General features: G+C 49.3%; 1 protein-coding gene across 4 annotated transcripts in view; it reads right to left on the bottom strand.

The window, feature by feature from the left end:
• LOC139257730 (uncharacterized) overlaps window positions 1-13,873 on the bottom strand; it is a 138,523-nt gene that overhangs the window by 64,059 nt on the left and 60,591 nt on the right. For all 4 annotated transcript variants that reach the window (XM_070874596.1, XM_070874597.1, XM_070874598.1 and 1 more), the window contains 3 exons: window positions 9,836-9,883; window positions 7,853-7,903; window positions 735-785 (listed from right to left, as the gene is read on the bottom strand). In XM_070874596.1, the coding sequence (XP_070730697.1) occupies window positions 735-785; window positions 7,853-7,903; window positions 9,836-9,883 (150 nt within the window). The remainder of the gene's footprint in view (window positions 1-734; window positions 786-7,852; window positions 7,904-9,835; window positions 9,884-13,873) is intronic.

Genomic DNA, 13,873 nt, shown 5'->3' with positions numbered 1-13,873 from the left:
ACTGATCCCTGCGGCACCCCACTAGTCACCGATTGCCATTTATGACCCATTTATCCCGACTCTCTGTTTTCTGTTAGTTGGCCAATCCCCTATCCATGCTAATATACTGCCACCAAGCCCATGAACTTTTATCTTGTGCAGTAACCTTTTACGTGGCCTGTGTCCAAGCACAGACACAGACCCGGGTGATGTCACCGTGCGGGAGGGAATCGCACAGACACAGACCCGCGTCCCGTCACCGTGCGGGGGGGAATCGCACAGACACAGACCCGGGTGATGTCACCGTGCGGGAGGGAATCGCACAGACACAGACCCGCGTCCCGTCACCGTGCGGGGGGAGAATCGCACAGACACAGACCCGCGTCCCGTCACCGTGCGGGGGGAGAATCGCACAGACACAGACCCGCGTCCCGTCACCGTGCGGGGGGAGAATCGCACAGACACAGACCCGCGTCCCATCACCGTGAGGTAACACAGACACGGATGAAATGTACAGACCTGCGTAAGACTTTTATTTAAATGTTACAATGAGCTGCTTGGGCTCCCAGTCTGATGAGGTGGGACGCGCTTCCAGCACGGATGGATCACGCGCACCATATAGGACCACTCCCAAACTGCCCACTTCGAGCCTGAAAATCGGGCACTGTGCATTGAAATATCTAATCCGTCGTGTGTGAAACTCGTTGAGATGTGAGTGAGGGATGGGATCAGGAGTTATGTGAATCTTTCCTTACGCTGACGGTTCCGATGAAACGTTCATCTGCTTCGATTCTTCTTGGGGTTGGCTGCAATAATTGCAAAGTGTTGAGACGTTATTTACATTCACCTGCACCAACACCTAAATAAGCCATAAAAAAAACTCGCGCCCCAATCAGAGCCCAGAGTAACTGGATTGAAATCAGGAACCACTTTTCTTTCATTCATAGGCGGTCCCTCGAACGAGGATAACTTGTTTCCACGAGTTCACAGGTGTTTCAATGAAGGACCCCATGTTCCAGTCCTGAACGCCAATCGAGCGGCTGGAAGATGCCTGTGTGTGGATTTTTTTAACCTGTGGTGACCGTTGCACATCAGCCACCACACGGGCTTGACAGAGCAAGGTAGAAACATGGAAACATAGAAAATAGGTGCAGGAGTAGGCCATTCGGCCCTTCGAGCCTGCACCACCATTCAATAAGATCACAGCTGATCATTCCCTCAGTACCCCATTCCTGCTCTCTCTCCATACCCCTTGATCCCTTTAGCCGTAAGGGCCAAATCTAACTCCCTTTTGAATATATCTAACGAACTGGCCTCAACAACTCTCTGTGGTAGAGAATTCCACAGTTTCACCACTCTCTGAGTGAAGAAGTTTCTCCTCATCTCGGTCCTAAATGGCTTACCCCTTATCCTTAGACTATGTCCCCTGGTTCTGGACTTCCCCCAACATCGAGAACATTCTTCCTGCATCTAACCTGTCCCGTCCCGTCAGAATCTTATACGTTCCTATGAGATCCCCTCTCATCCTTCTAAACTCCAGTGAATAAAGGCCCAGTTGATCCAGTCTCTCCTCATATGTCAGTCCAGCCATCCCGGGAATCAGTCTGGTGAACCTTCGCTGCACTCCCTCAATAGCAAGAATGTCCTTCCTCAGATTAGGAGACCAAAACTGACCACAATATTCCAGGTGAGGCCTCACCAAGGCCCTGTACAACTGCAGTAAGACCTCCCTGCTCCTATACTCAAATCCCCTAGCTATGAAAGCCAACATGCCATTTGCCTTCTTCACCGCCTGCTGTACCTGCATGCCAACTTTCAATGACTGATGTACCATGACACCCAGGTCTCGTTGCACCTCCCCTTTTCCTAATCTGTCACCGTTCAGATAATATTCTGCCTTTGCGTTTTTGCCCCCAAAGTGGATAACCTCACATTTATCCACATTATACTGCATCTGCCATGTATTTGCCCACTCACCGAACCTATCCAAGTCACCCTGCAGCCTCTTAGCATCCTCCTCACAGCTCACACCGCCACCCAGCTTCATGTCATCTGCAATTTCCCCAACACAATTTCCCGCCTAAGGATGTTCTTCAGTTCCTCCTTCTCACTGGACCCTCGGTCCCCTAGTACATCCAGAAGGTCATTTGTGTCTTCCTTCGTGAAGACAGAACCAAAGTATTTGTTCAATTGGTCTGCCATTTCCTTGTTCCGCATTATTAATTCACCTCAGTCCAACTACAAGGGACCTATGTTTGTTTTCACCAATCTTTTTCTCTTCACATATCTATAGAAGCTTTTGCAGTCAGTTTTTATGTTCCTGGCAAGCTTCCTCTCGTACTCTATTTTCACCCTCCTAATTAAACCCTTTGTCCTCCTCTGCTGAATTCTACATTTCTCCCAGTCCTCAGGTTTGCTACCTTTTCTGGCCAATTTATATGCCTCTTCCTTGGATCTAACACTATCCTTAATTTCCCTTGTTAGCCACGGTTGAGCCACCTTCCCTGTTTTATTTTTACTCCAGACAGGGATGTACAACTGTTGAAGTTCATCCATGTGATCTATAAATGTTTGCCATTGCCTATCCACCGTCAACCCTTTAAGTATCATTTGCCAGTCTAGTCTAGCCAATTCACGCCTCATGCCATCGAAGTTACCTTTCCTTAAGTTTAGGACTCTAGTTTCTGAATTAACTGTAGTCCTGCATAGTTGCATAAGATGGAGACTTGTTACCTGATATACTATCAATAAGGTTTACACTGTGTATATACTATGCTGGCACCACTAGAGGGTGCAACTGGTGGAGACCGGGGTTTCCTGCCCCTGTGGCAGAGGCTGTCCATCAGAGGGCACTGCGGTGGGAGACCCGAGGGTCACCTGCATAGGTGTGCAGGGCCCAGTATCAAAGGCTGCCCACCATGGCTTGTGCCTCTCTCTGGAGTTACAAAGAAAGGACCGAGGTCGCTACAGTTTGAGTGCAACACATTGCCTCGTGGAGTCGTTCATAAGTGCATTACAGAGATAACAATCACCGTGCGGGGAAGTCGCAGACACAGATCCGTGCCTCATCAACCTAACCTCAGGGGTGGGAAAATTATTGGAAAAAATTCTGAGGGACAGGATAAATCTTCATTTACAAAGACTCGGATTAATCAAGGACAGTCAGGACGGATTTGTTAAGGGAAGGTCGTGTCTGACTAAATTGATAGAATTTTGTGAGGGGGTAAGGAGGGTCGATGAGGGCACTGCGTATGATGCAGTATATATGGATTTTAGCAAAGCTTTTGATAAAGTCCACACGGCAGATTAGTCACGAAATTAAAAGCCCACGGGATCCAGGGCAAAGTGGCAAGTTGGATCCAAAATTGGCTCAGAGGTAGGAAGCAGAGGGGAATGGTTGATGCGTGTTTTTGTGACTGGAAGGCTGTTTCGTGGGGTTCCGCAGGGCTCAGTACTGGGTCCCTTGCTTTTTGTGGTATGTGTCAATGATTGAGACATAAACGTAGGAGGCAAAAGAACAGAAGAACATCAGAAATAGGATCAGGAGTCGGCCATACGGCCCCTCGAGCCTGCTCCGCCATTTAATACGATCGTGGCTGATCTGATCATGGACTCAGCTCCACTTCCCTGCCCGCCCCCTTATCCCCTTATCGGTTAAGAAACTGTCTATCTCTGTCTTAAATTTATTCAAATGTCCCGGCTTCCACAGCTCTCTGAGGCAGCGAATTCCACAGATTTACAACCCTCTGAGAGAAGAAATTCCTCCTCATCTCAGTTTTAAATGGGCGGCCCCTTATTCTAAGATCATAGAAACATAGACAATAGGTGCAGGAGTAGGCCATTTGGCCCTTCAAGCCTGCGCCACCATTTAATAAGATCATGGCTGATCATTCCCTCAGTACCCCGTTCCTGCTTTCTCTCCATACCCCTTGATCCCTTTAGCCGCAAGGGCCACATCTAACTCCCACTTGAATATATCCAATGAACACTCAAGCAAGTTCATCAAAATGAGACTGAAACTATTCCCTCTAGTGGGGGAACCCAGAACAAGAGGCACAACCTTTAAATTTGCAATAGACCATTCAGGTGTGATGTCAGGGAGCACATGATCACACAAGGCACAATGGAAATCTTCAACTATCACCCCAAAAACCCGTTCTGTCTCGGGGTCAGTTGAACATTTCAAAACTGAAATGGATAGATTTGTGTTAGTTAACGATATCTGTGTTTCTACATACTCACACACAGACACAATTATAGATATTCTGACACAAATACAGATATATAGAAACACACAAGCATATATAGAAAGACACACAGACACACATACACAAACATTCAGACACAGAAACACAGATTATAGTCGGACACACACAAATTGAGCAGGTGAGAATGGGTTATGGTTGTATTGGACTGATATCACTTACAGAGAGGGTTTAAACAGGCTTTTGAAGGCACGTAACAGTCAGTCTGCCGATTTAGGGCCTAGTTTGGTACAAATCTGACCTCTCACCAAGGACTGTGTTTGAACTCCCCACATCCATTTTGCACTAGACCTGCAGATCAGTGGGGGTGATACGTCGGAGTACTGACCCCCTGTGACACCCAGCACATTGCTGAAGATTGTTTCGAGTGCTGTACGTGTCTTTCCAGAATTCATTATTGAATTACACAGTATGTACAGCACAGAAACCGACCATTGGGCCCAACAGCTCCATGGGGTGTTTACACTCCACACAAGCCTCCTAGTTCTAGTCTCCCCCATCAGTGGAAACATCCTCTCTGCATCCACCTTGTCAAGCCCCCTCATAATCTGATACGTTTCGATAAGATCACCTCTCATTCTTCTGAATTCCAATGAGGCCCAACCTACTCAACCTTTCCTCATAAGTCAACCTCCTCATCCCCGGAATCAACCGAGTGAACCTTCTCTGAACTGCCTCCAAAGCAAGTGTATCCTTTCGTAAATATGGAAACCAAAACTGCACGCAGTACTCCAGGTGTGGCCTCACCAATACCCTGTATAACTGTAGCAAGACTTCCCTGCTTTTATACTCCATCCCCTTTGCAATAAAAGTCAAGATACCATTGGCCTTCCTGATCACTTGCTGTACCTGCATACTATCCTTTTGTGTTTCATGCACAAGTAACCCCCAGGTCCCGCTGTACTGCAGCATTTTGCAATCTTTCTTCACTTAAATAATAACTTGCTCTTTGATTTTTTTTCTGCCAAAGTGCATGACCTGACACTTTCCAACATTATACTCCATCTGACAAATTTTTGCCCACTCACTTAGCCTGTCTATGTCCTTTTGCAGATTTTTTGTGTCCTCCTCACACATTGCTTTTCCTCCCATCTTTGTACCATCAGCAAACTTGTCTACGTTACACTCAGTCCCTTCTTCCAAGTGGTTAATATAGATTGTAAATAGCTGGGGTCCCAGCACTGATCCCTGCGACACTCCACTAGTTACTGATTGTCAATCAGAGAATGAACCATTTATCCCGACTCTCTGTTCTCTGTTAGTTAACCAATCCTCTATCCATGCTAATATATTACCCCCAACCCCGTGAACTTTTATCTTGTGCAGTAACCTTTTATGTGGCACCTTGTCAAATGCCTTCTGGAAATCCAAATACACCACATCCACTGGTTCCCCTTTATCCATCCTGTTCATTACATCCTCGAAGAACTCCAGCAAATGTGTCAAACATGACTTCCCCTTCATAAATCCATGCTGACTCTGCCTGACCGAATTTTGCTTTTCCAAATGTCCTGCTACTGCTTCTTTAATAATGGACTCCAACATTTTCCCAACCACAGATGTTAGGCTAACTGGTCTATAGTTTCCTGCTTTTTGTCTGCCTCCTTTTTTAAATAGGGGCGTTACATTTGCAGTTTTCCAATTTGCTGGGAGCTCCCCAGAATCCATGGAATTTTGTAAATTACAACCAATGCATCCACTATCCCTGCCGCTACTTCTCTTAAGACCCGAGGATGCAAGCCATCAGGTCCAGGGGATTTATCTGACTTTAGTCCCATTATCTTACTGAGTACCACCTCCTTAGTGATTGTGATTGTGTTAAGTTCCTCCTCCTCATAGCCCCTTGACTATCCACTGTCAGAATATTGTTAGTGTCCTCTACCGTAAAGACTGATGCAAAATATCAGACATGATTAAGAAGTTTGCAGATGATACGAAAAAGGCTGTGTGGTTGATAATGAAGGAGAAAGCTGGGGACTGCAGGAAGATATCGATGAACAGGTCGGGTGGGCAGAGCAGGGGCAAATGCAGTTCAAACTGGAGCAGTGTGAGGTCATGCGTTTGGGGAGGGGCTAACAAGGCAAGGGAATACACATTAAATGGTAGGACACTGAGAAGTGTAGAGGAACACGGGGACCTTGGAGTGCAGGTCCACAGATCCCTGAAGGTAGCAGGCCAGGTGGATAAGGTGGTTCAGAAGGCATACGGGATACTTGCCTTTATTGGCCGAGGCATGGAATACAAGAGCAGGGAGGTTATGCTTGAACTGTATAAAACACTGGTTAGGCCACAGCTGGAGTACTGCGTGCAGTTCTGGTCACCACATTACAGGAAGGATGTGATTGCACTGGAGAGGGTACAGAGGAGATTTACCAGGATGTTGCACTGGAGAGGGTACAGAGGAGATTTACCAGGATGTGGTTGCACTGGAGAGGGTACAGAGGAGATTTACCAGGATGTTGCACTGGAGAGGGTACAGAGGCGATTACCAGGATGTTGCACTGGAGAGGGTACAGAGGAGATTTACCAGGATGTTGCACTAGAGAGGGTACAGAGGAGATTTACCAGGATGTTGCACTGGAGAGGGTACAGAGGAGATTTACCAGGATGTTGCACTGGAGAGGGTGCAGAGGAGATTTACCAGGATGTTGCACTGGAGAGGGTGCAGAGGAGATTTACCAGGATGTTGCACTGGAGAGGGTACAGAGTAGATTTACCAGGATGTTGCACTGGAGAGGGTACAGATGAGATTTACCAGGATGTTGCACTGGAGAGGGTACAGAGGAGGCTTACCAGGATGTTGCAGTGGAGAGGGTACAGATGAGATTTACCAGGATGTTGCACTGGAGAGGGTACAGAGGAGATTTACCAGGATGTTGCACTAGAGAGGGTACAGAGGAGGTTTACCAGGATGTTGCACTGGAGAGGGTACAGAGGAGATTTACCAGGATGTTGCACTGGAGAGGGTACAGAGGGATTTACCAGGATGTTGCACTGGAGAGGCTGCAGAGAAGATTTACTAGGATGTTGTACTGGAGAGGGTAGAGAGGAGATTTACCAGGATTTTGCACTGGAGAGGGTACAGAGGAGATTTACCAGGATGTTGCCTGGACTGGAGAATGTTAGCGATGAGGAAAGATTAGATAGGCTGGGGTTGTTTACTTTGGAACAGAGGAGCCTGAGGGGAGACCTGATTGAGGTGTATAAAATGATGAGGGGCCTGGATAGAGTGGATAGGACGGACCTGTTTCCCTTGGCAGAGGGGTCAACAACCAGGGGGCACAGATTGAAAGTAATTGGGGGGAGGTTTAGAGGGGACTTAAGGGGAAATGTCTTCACCCAGAGGGTGGTGGGGGTCTGGGGGAGAACTCACTGCCTGAAAGGGTGGTAGAGGCAGAAACCCTCACCACATTTGGATGGACACTTGAAGTGCCGTAACCTGCAGGTCTACGGACCGAGAGCTGGAAAGTGGGATTAGGCTGGGTAGCTCTTGGTCGGCCGGCACAACACGGACACGATGGGCCGAATGGCCTCCTTCCGCGAGGTATATTTCTCTGATTCTATGTTTGTGAGGGATGTGATTAAGAGTTACGTGAAGCTTTACTTACACTGTCGTTTCCGATTCATTGATATTCTTCGTCGAATCTTCTGGAGGTTGGCTGCAATGTTCGGAAAGTGTGGAGACATTATTTAGATTCCCCTGCCCCAAAATAATCCATAAAAACGCGAGCCCTTAACAGACACAGAGAGTAATAAGATTGAAATCAGGAGCCCACCACTTGTGGGAGAATCGCAGACATAAACCCGCGTCCCGTCACCGTGCGGGGGAATCACAGACACAGACCCGTGTCCCGTCACCGTGCGGGGGAATCACAGACACAGACCCACGTCCCGTCACCGTGCGGGGGAATCACAGACACAGACCCACGTCCCGTCACCGTGCGGGGGGAATCACACAGACACAGACCCGTGTCCCGTCACCGTGCGGGGGGAATCACAGACACAGACCCACGTCCCGTCACCGTGCGGGGGGAATCACACAGACACAGACCCGTGTCCCGTCACCGTGCGGGGGGAATCACAGACACAGACCCACGTCCCGTCACCGTGCGGGGGGAATCACACAGACACAGACCCACGTCCCTCACCGTGCGGGGGGAATCACACAGACACAGACCCACGTCCCGTCACCGTGCGGGGGAATCACACAGACACAGACCCACGTCCCGTCACCGTGCGGGGGGAAACACAGACACAGACCCACGTCCCGTCACCGTGCGGGGGGAATCACACAGACACAGACCCGTGTCCCGTCACCGTGCGGGGGGAATCACAGACACAGACCCGTGTCCCGTCACCGTGCGGGGGGAATCACAGACACAGACCCGTGTCCCGTCACCGTGCGGGGGGAATCACACAGACACAGACCCGTGTCCCGTCACCGTGCGGGGGAATCACAGACACAGACCCACGTCCCGTCATCGTGCGGGGAATCACACAGACACAGACCCACGTCCCGTCACCGTGCGGGGGAATCACACAGACACAGACCCGTGTCCCGTCACCGTGCGGGGGGAATCACACAGACACAGACCCACGTCCCGTCACCGTGCGGGGGAATCACAGACACAGACCCACGTCCCGTCACCGTGCGGGGGAATCACACAGACACAGACCCGTGTCCCGTCACCGTGCGGGGGAATCACAGACACAGACCCACGTCCCGTCACCGTGCGGGGGAATCACACAGACACAGACCCACGTCCCGTCACCGTGCGGGGGAATCACACAGACACAGACCCGTGTCCCGTCACCGTGCGGGGGAATCACAGACACAGACCCACGTCCCGTCACCGTGCGGGGGAATCACACAGACACAGACCCACGTCCCGTCACCGTGCGGGGGAATCACACAGACACAGACCCACGTCCCGTCACCGTGCGGGGGAATCACACAGACACAGACCCACGTCCCGTCACCGTGCGGGGGGAATCACAGACACAGACCCGTGTCCCATCACCGTGCGGGGGAATCACACAGACACAGACCCGTGTCCCGTCACCGTGCGGGGGGAATCACAGACACAGACCCGTGTCCCATCACCGTGCGGGGGAATCACACAGACACAGACCCGTGTCCCGTCATCGTGCGGGGGAATCACACAGACAGACCCGTGTCCCGTCATCGTGCGGGGGAATCACAGACACAGACCCGTGTCCCGTCACCGTGCGGGGGAATCACACAGACAGACCCGTGTCCCGTCACCGTGCAGGGGAAATTGGACAGACACAGACCCGCGTCCCGTCACCGTGAGGTAACACAGACACGGATGAAATGTACAGACCTGCGTAGGACATTTATTTAAATGTTACAAAGAGCTGCTTGGCCTCCTAGTCTGATATGAGACGCGATGCATTTCCAACACAGATTGATCACACGCAGGATACACACCATATAGGACCCCCCCAAACTGCCCACTTTGAGCCTGAAAATCGGGCTCTGTGCATTCAAATATCTAATCCCTTGTGTGTGAAACTCGTAGAGATGTGTGTGAGGGGTGGGATCAGGGGTTACGGGAATCTTTACTTACCCTGACATTTCAGGTTCACTTTTCTCCTTCGAATCTTCAGGAGATTTGCTGCAAAAATTGGAAAGTGTGGAGACATAATTTAAATTTACCTGTATCAAAAAGACCAGGGGCTCAAATCTACCACCGAGCTCATGGTCTACAGGGCTGTAGTAATACCCGCCCTCCTGTATGGCTCAGAGACATGGACCATGTACAGTAGGTACCTCACCCCCAGCTCATGGTCTACAGGGCTGTAGTGATACCCGCCCTCCTGTATGGCTCAGAGACATGGACCATGTACAGTAGACACCTCAAGTCGCTGGAGAAATACCACCAACGCTGTCTCCGCAAGATCCTTGGCGAGAGGCGAGAGCAGCGTCGGAGCGGCCTATAAAGGCCCAGCGGGAGCTCGAGAGTTAGTGTCGGAGCGGCCTATAAAAGGCGTGACTTGTGCAGCTACAGCGGGAGAGAAAGCAAAATAGAAGTAGAAAGGAATCAAAAGGTGACGTCACAGCCAATGGGGTAAGTGATTGGTGAGTAGCTTTTCTTTTTATTTTTTATATCAGTAAGTAAACTTTAACATTGTTATTACCACTTTAAGTGTATCTAAGGTTTAAGGCATGGCAGGAGAGCTCGGTCACGTGAGATGCTCCTCCTGTACCATGTGGAAACTCAGGGACACTTCCGGTGTTCCTGACGACTACGTGTGTGGGAAGTGTGTCCGCCTCGAGCTCCTGACGGTCCGCGTTGCGGAATTGGAACTGAGGGTGAATTCACTCTGGAGCATCCACGATGCTGAGAATGACGTGATATCACGTGTAGTGAGTTGGTCTTACCGCAGGAGAAGGGTCCACAGCCAGATAGGGAATGGAAGACCAGCAGAAAGAGCAGTGCAAGGAAGGTAGTACAGGGGTCCCCTGTGGTCATCCCTCTGCAAAACAGATACACTGCTTTGGGTACTGTTGAGGCGGATGACTCATCAGGGGAGGGCAGCAGCAGCCAAGTTCATGGCACCGTGGCTGGCTCTGCTGCACAGGAGGGCAGGAAAAAGAGTGGGAGAGCGATAGTGATAGGGGATTCGATGGTGAGGGGAATAGATAGGCGTTTCTGCGGCCGCAACCGAGACTCCAGGATGGTATGTTGCCTCCCTGGTACAAGGGTCAAGGATGTCTCGGAGGGGGTGCAGGACATTCTGAAATGGGAGGGAGGACAGCCAGTTGTCATGGTGCACATTGGTACCAACGACATAGGTAAAAAAAGGGATGAGGTCCTACGAAACGAATTTAAGGAGCTAGGAGCTAAATTAAAAAGTAGAACCTCAAAAGTAGTAATCTCAGGATTGCTACCAGTGCCATGTGCTAGTCAGAGTAGGAATCGCAGGGTAGCGCAGATGAATACGTGGCTTGAGCAGTGGTGCAGCTGGGAGGGATTCAAATTCCTGGGGCATTGGAACCGGTTCTGGGGGACGGTCTGCACCTGGGCAGGACCGGAACCAATGTCCGAGGGGGAGTGTTTGCTAGTGCTGTTGGGGAGGAGTTAAACTAATATGGCAAGAGGATGGGAACCAATGCAGGGAGACAGAGGGAGACAAAAGGGAGGCAGAGGCAGGAGACGGAGGGGAGATGGGGGGGGGGGGGGGGGTGGGGGGCGGAGAGGCCCGGGGCGGGGAACAAGAAGGGCCACTGTGCGGCAGAATTCCAAAAGGAGAAAGGGTGTTAAAAAAACAAGCCTGAAGGCTTTGTGTCTTAATGCAAGGAGTATCCGCAATACGGTGGATGAATTAACTGTGCAAATAGATGTTAACAAATATGATGTGATTGGGATTACGGAGACGTGGCTCCAGGATGATCAGGGCTGGGAACTCAACATTCAGGGGTATTCAACATTCAGGAAGGATAGAATAAAAGGAAAAGGAGGTGGGGTAGCATTGCTGGTTAAAGAGGAGATTAAGGCAATAGTTAGGAAAGACATTAGCTTGGATGATGTGGAATCTATATGGGTAGAGCTGCAGAACACCAAAGGGCAAAAAACGTTAAATGGGAGTTGTGTACAGACCTCCAAACAGTAGTAGTGATGTTGGGGAGGGCATCAAACAGGAAATTTGGGGTGCATGCAATAAAGGTGCAGCAGTTATCATGGGTGACTTTAATATGCACATAGATTGGGCTAACCAAACTGGAAGCAATACGGTGGAGGAGGATTTCCTGGAGTGCATAAGGGATGGTTTTTTAGACCAATATGTCGAGGAACCAACTAGGGGGGAGGCCATCTTAGACTGGGTGTTGTGTAATGAGAGAGGACTAATTAGCAATCTCATTGTGCGAGGCCCCTTGGGGAAGAGTGACCATAATATGGTGGAATTCTGCATTAGGATGGAGAATGAAACAGTTAATTCAGAGACCATGGTCCAGAACTTAAAGAAGGGTAACTTTGAAGGTATGAGGCGTGAATTGGCTAGGATAGATTGCCGAATGATACTTAAGGGGTTGACTGTGGATGGGCAATGGCAGACATTTAGAGACCGCATGGATGAACTACAACAACTGTACATCCCTGTCTGGCGTAAAAATAAAAAAGGGAAGGTGGCTCAACCGTGGCTATCTAGGGAAATCATGGATAGTATTAAAGCCAAGGAAGTGGCATACAAATTGGCCAGAAATAGCAGCGAACCCGGGGACTGGGAGAAATTTAGAACTCAGCAGAGGAGGACAAAGGGTTTGATTAGGGCAGGGAAAATGGAGTACGAGAAGAAGCTTGCAGGGAACATTAAGGCGGATTGCAAAAGTTTCTATAGGTATGTAAAGAGAAAAAGGTTAGTAAAGACAAACGTAGGTCCCCTGCAGTCAGAATCAGGGGAAGTCATAATGGGGAACAAAGAAATGGCGGACCAATTGAACAAGTACTTTGGTTCGGTATTCACTAAGCAGGACACAAACAACCTTCCGGATATAAAAGGGGTCAGAGGGTCTATTGGGAGGAGGAACTGAGGGAAATCTTTATTAGTTGGGAAATTGTGTTGGGGAAATTGATGGGATTGAAGGCCGATAAATCCCCAGGGCCTGATGGACTGCATCCCAGAGTACTTAAGGAGGTGGCCTTGGAAATAGCGGATGCATTGACAGTCATTTTCCAACATTCCATTGACTCTGGATCAGTTCCTATCGAGTGGAGGGTAGCCAATGTAACCCCACTTTTTAAAAAGGAGGGAGAGAGAAAACAGGGAATTATAGACCGGTCAGCCTGACCTCAGTAGTGGGTAAAATGATGGAATCAATTATTAAGGATGTAATAGCAGCGCATTTGGAAAATGGTGACATGATAGGTCCAAGTCAGCATGGATTTGTGAAAGGGAAATCATGCTTGACAAATCTTCTGGAATTTTTTGAGGATGTTTCCAGTAAAGTGGACAAAGGAGAACCAGTTGATGTGGTAGATTTGGACTTTCAGAAGGCTTTCGACAAGGTCCCACACAAGAGATTAATGTGCAAAGTTAAAGCACATGGGATTGGGGGTAGTGTGCTGACGTGGATTGAGAACTGGTTGTCAGACAGGAAGCAAAGAGTAGGAGTAAATGGGTACTTTTCAGAATGGCAGGCAGTGACTAGTGGGGTACCGCAAGGTTCTGTGCTGGGGCCCCAGCTGTTTACATTGTACATTAATGATTTAGACGAGGGGATTAAATGTAGTATCTCCAAATTTGCGGATGACACTAAGTTGGGTGGCAGTGTGAGCTGCGAGGAGGATGCTATGAGGCTGCAGAGTGACTTGGATAGGTTAGGTGAGTGGGCAAATGCATGGCAGATGAAGTATAATGTGGATAAATGTGAGGTTATCTACTTTGGTGGTAAAAACAGAGAGACAGACTATTATCTGAATGGTGACAGATTAGGAAAAGGGAAGGTGCAACGAGACCTGGGTGTCATGGTACATCAGTCATTGAAGGTTGGCATGCAGATACAGCAGGCGGTTAAGAAAGCAAATGGCATGTTGGCCTTCATAGCGAGAGGATTTGAGTACAGGGGCAGGGAGGTGTTGCTACAGTTGTACAGGGCCTTGGTG

Source organism: Pristiophorus japonicus, unplaced genomic scaffold, assembly GCF_044704955.1.
Source record: "Pristiophorus japonicus isolate sPriJap1 unplaced genomic scaffold, sPriJap1.hap1 HAP1_SCAFFOLD_901, whole genome shotgun sequence".
NCBI lineage: Eukaryota > Metazoa > Chordata > Chondrichthyes > Pristiophoridae > Pristiophorus > Pristiophorus japonicus.
Note: the sequence above shows the minus strand (reverse complement) of the source record. Positions and strands in the feature narration are given on the sequence as shown.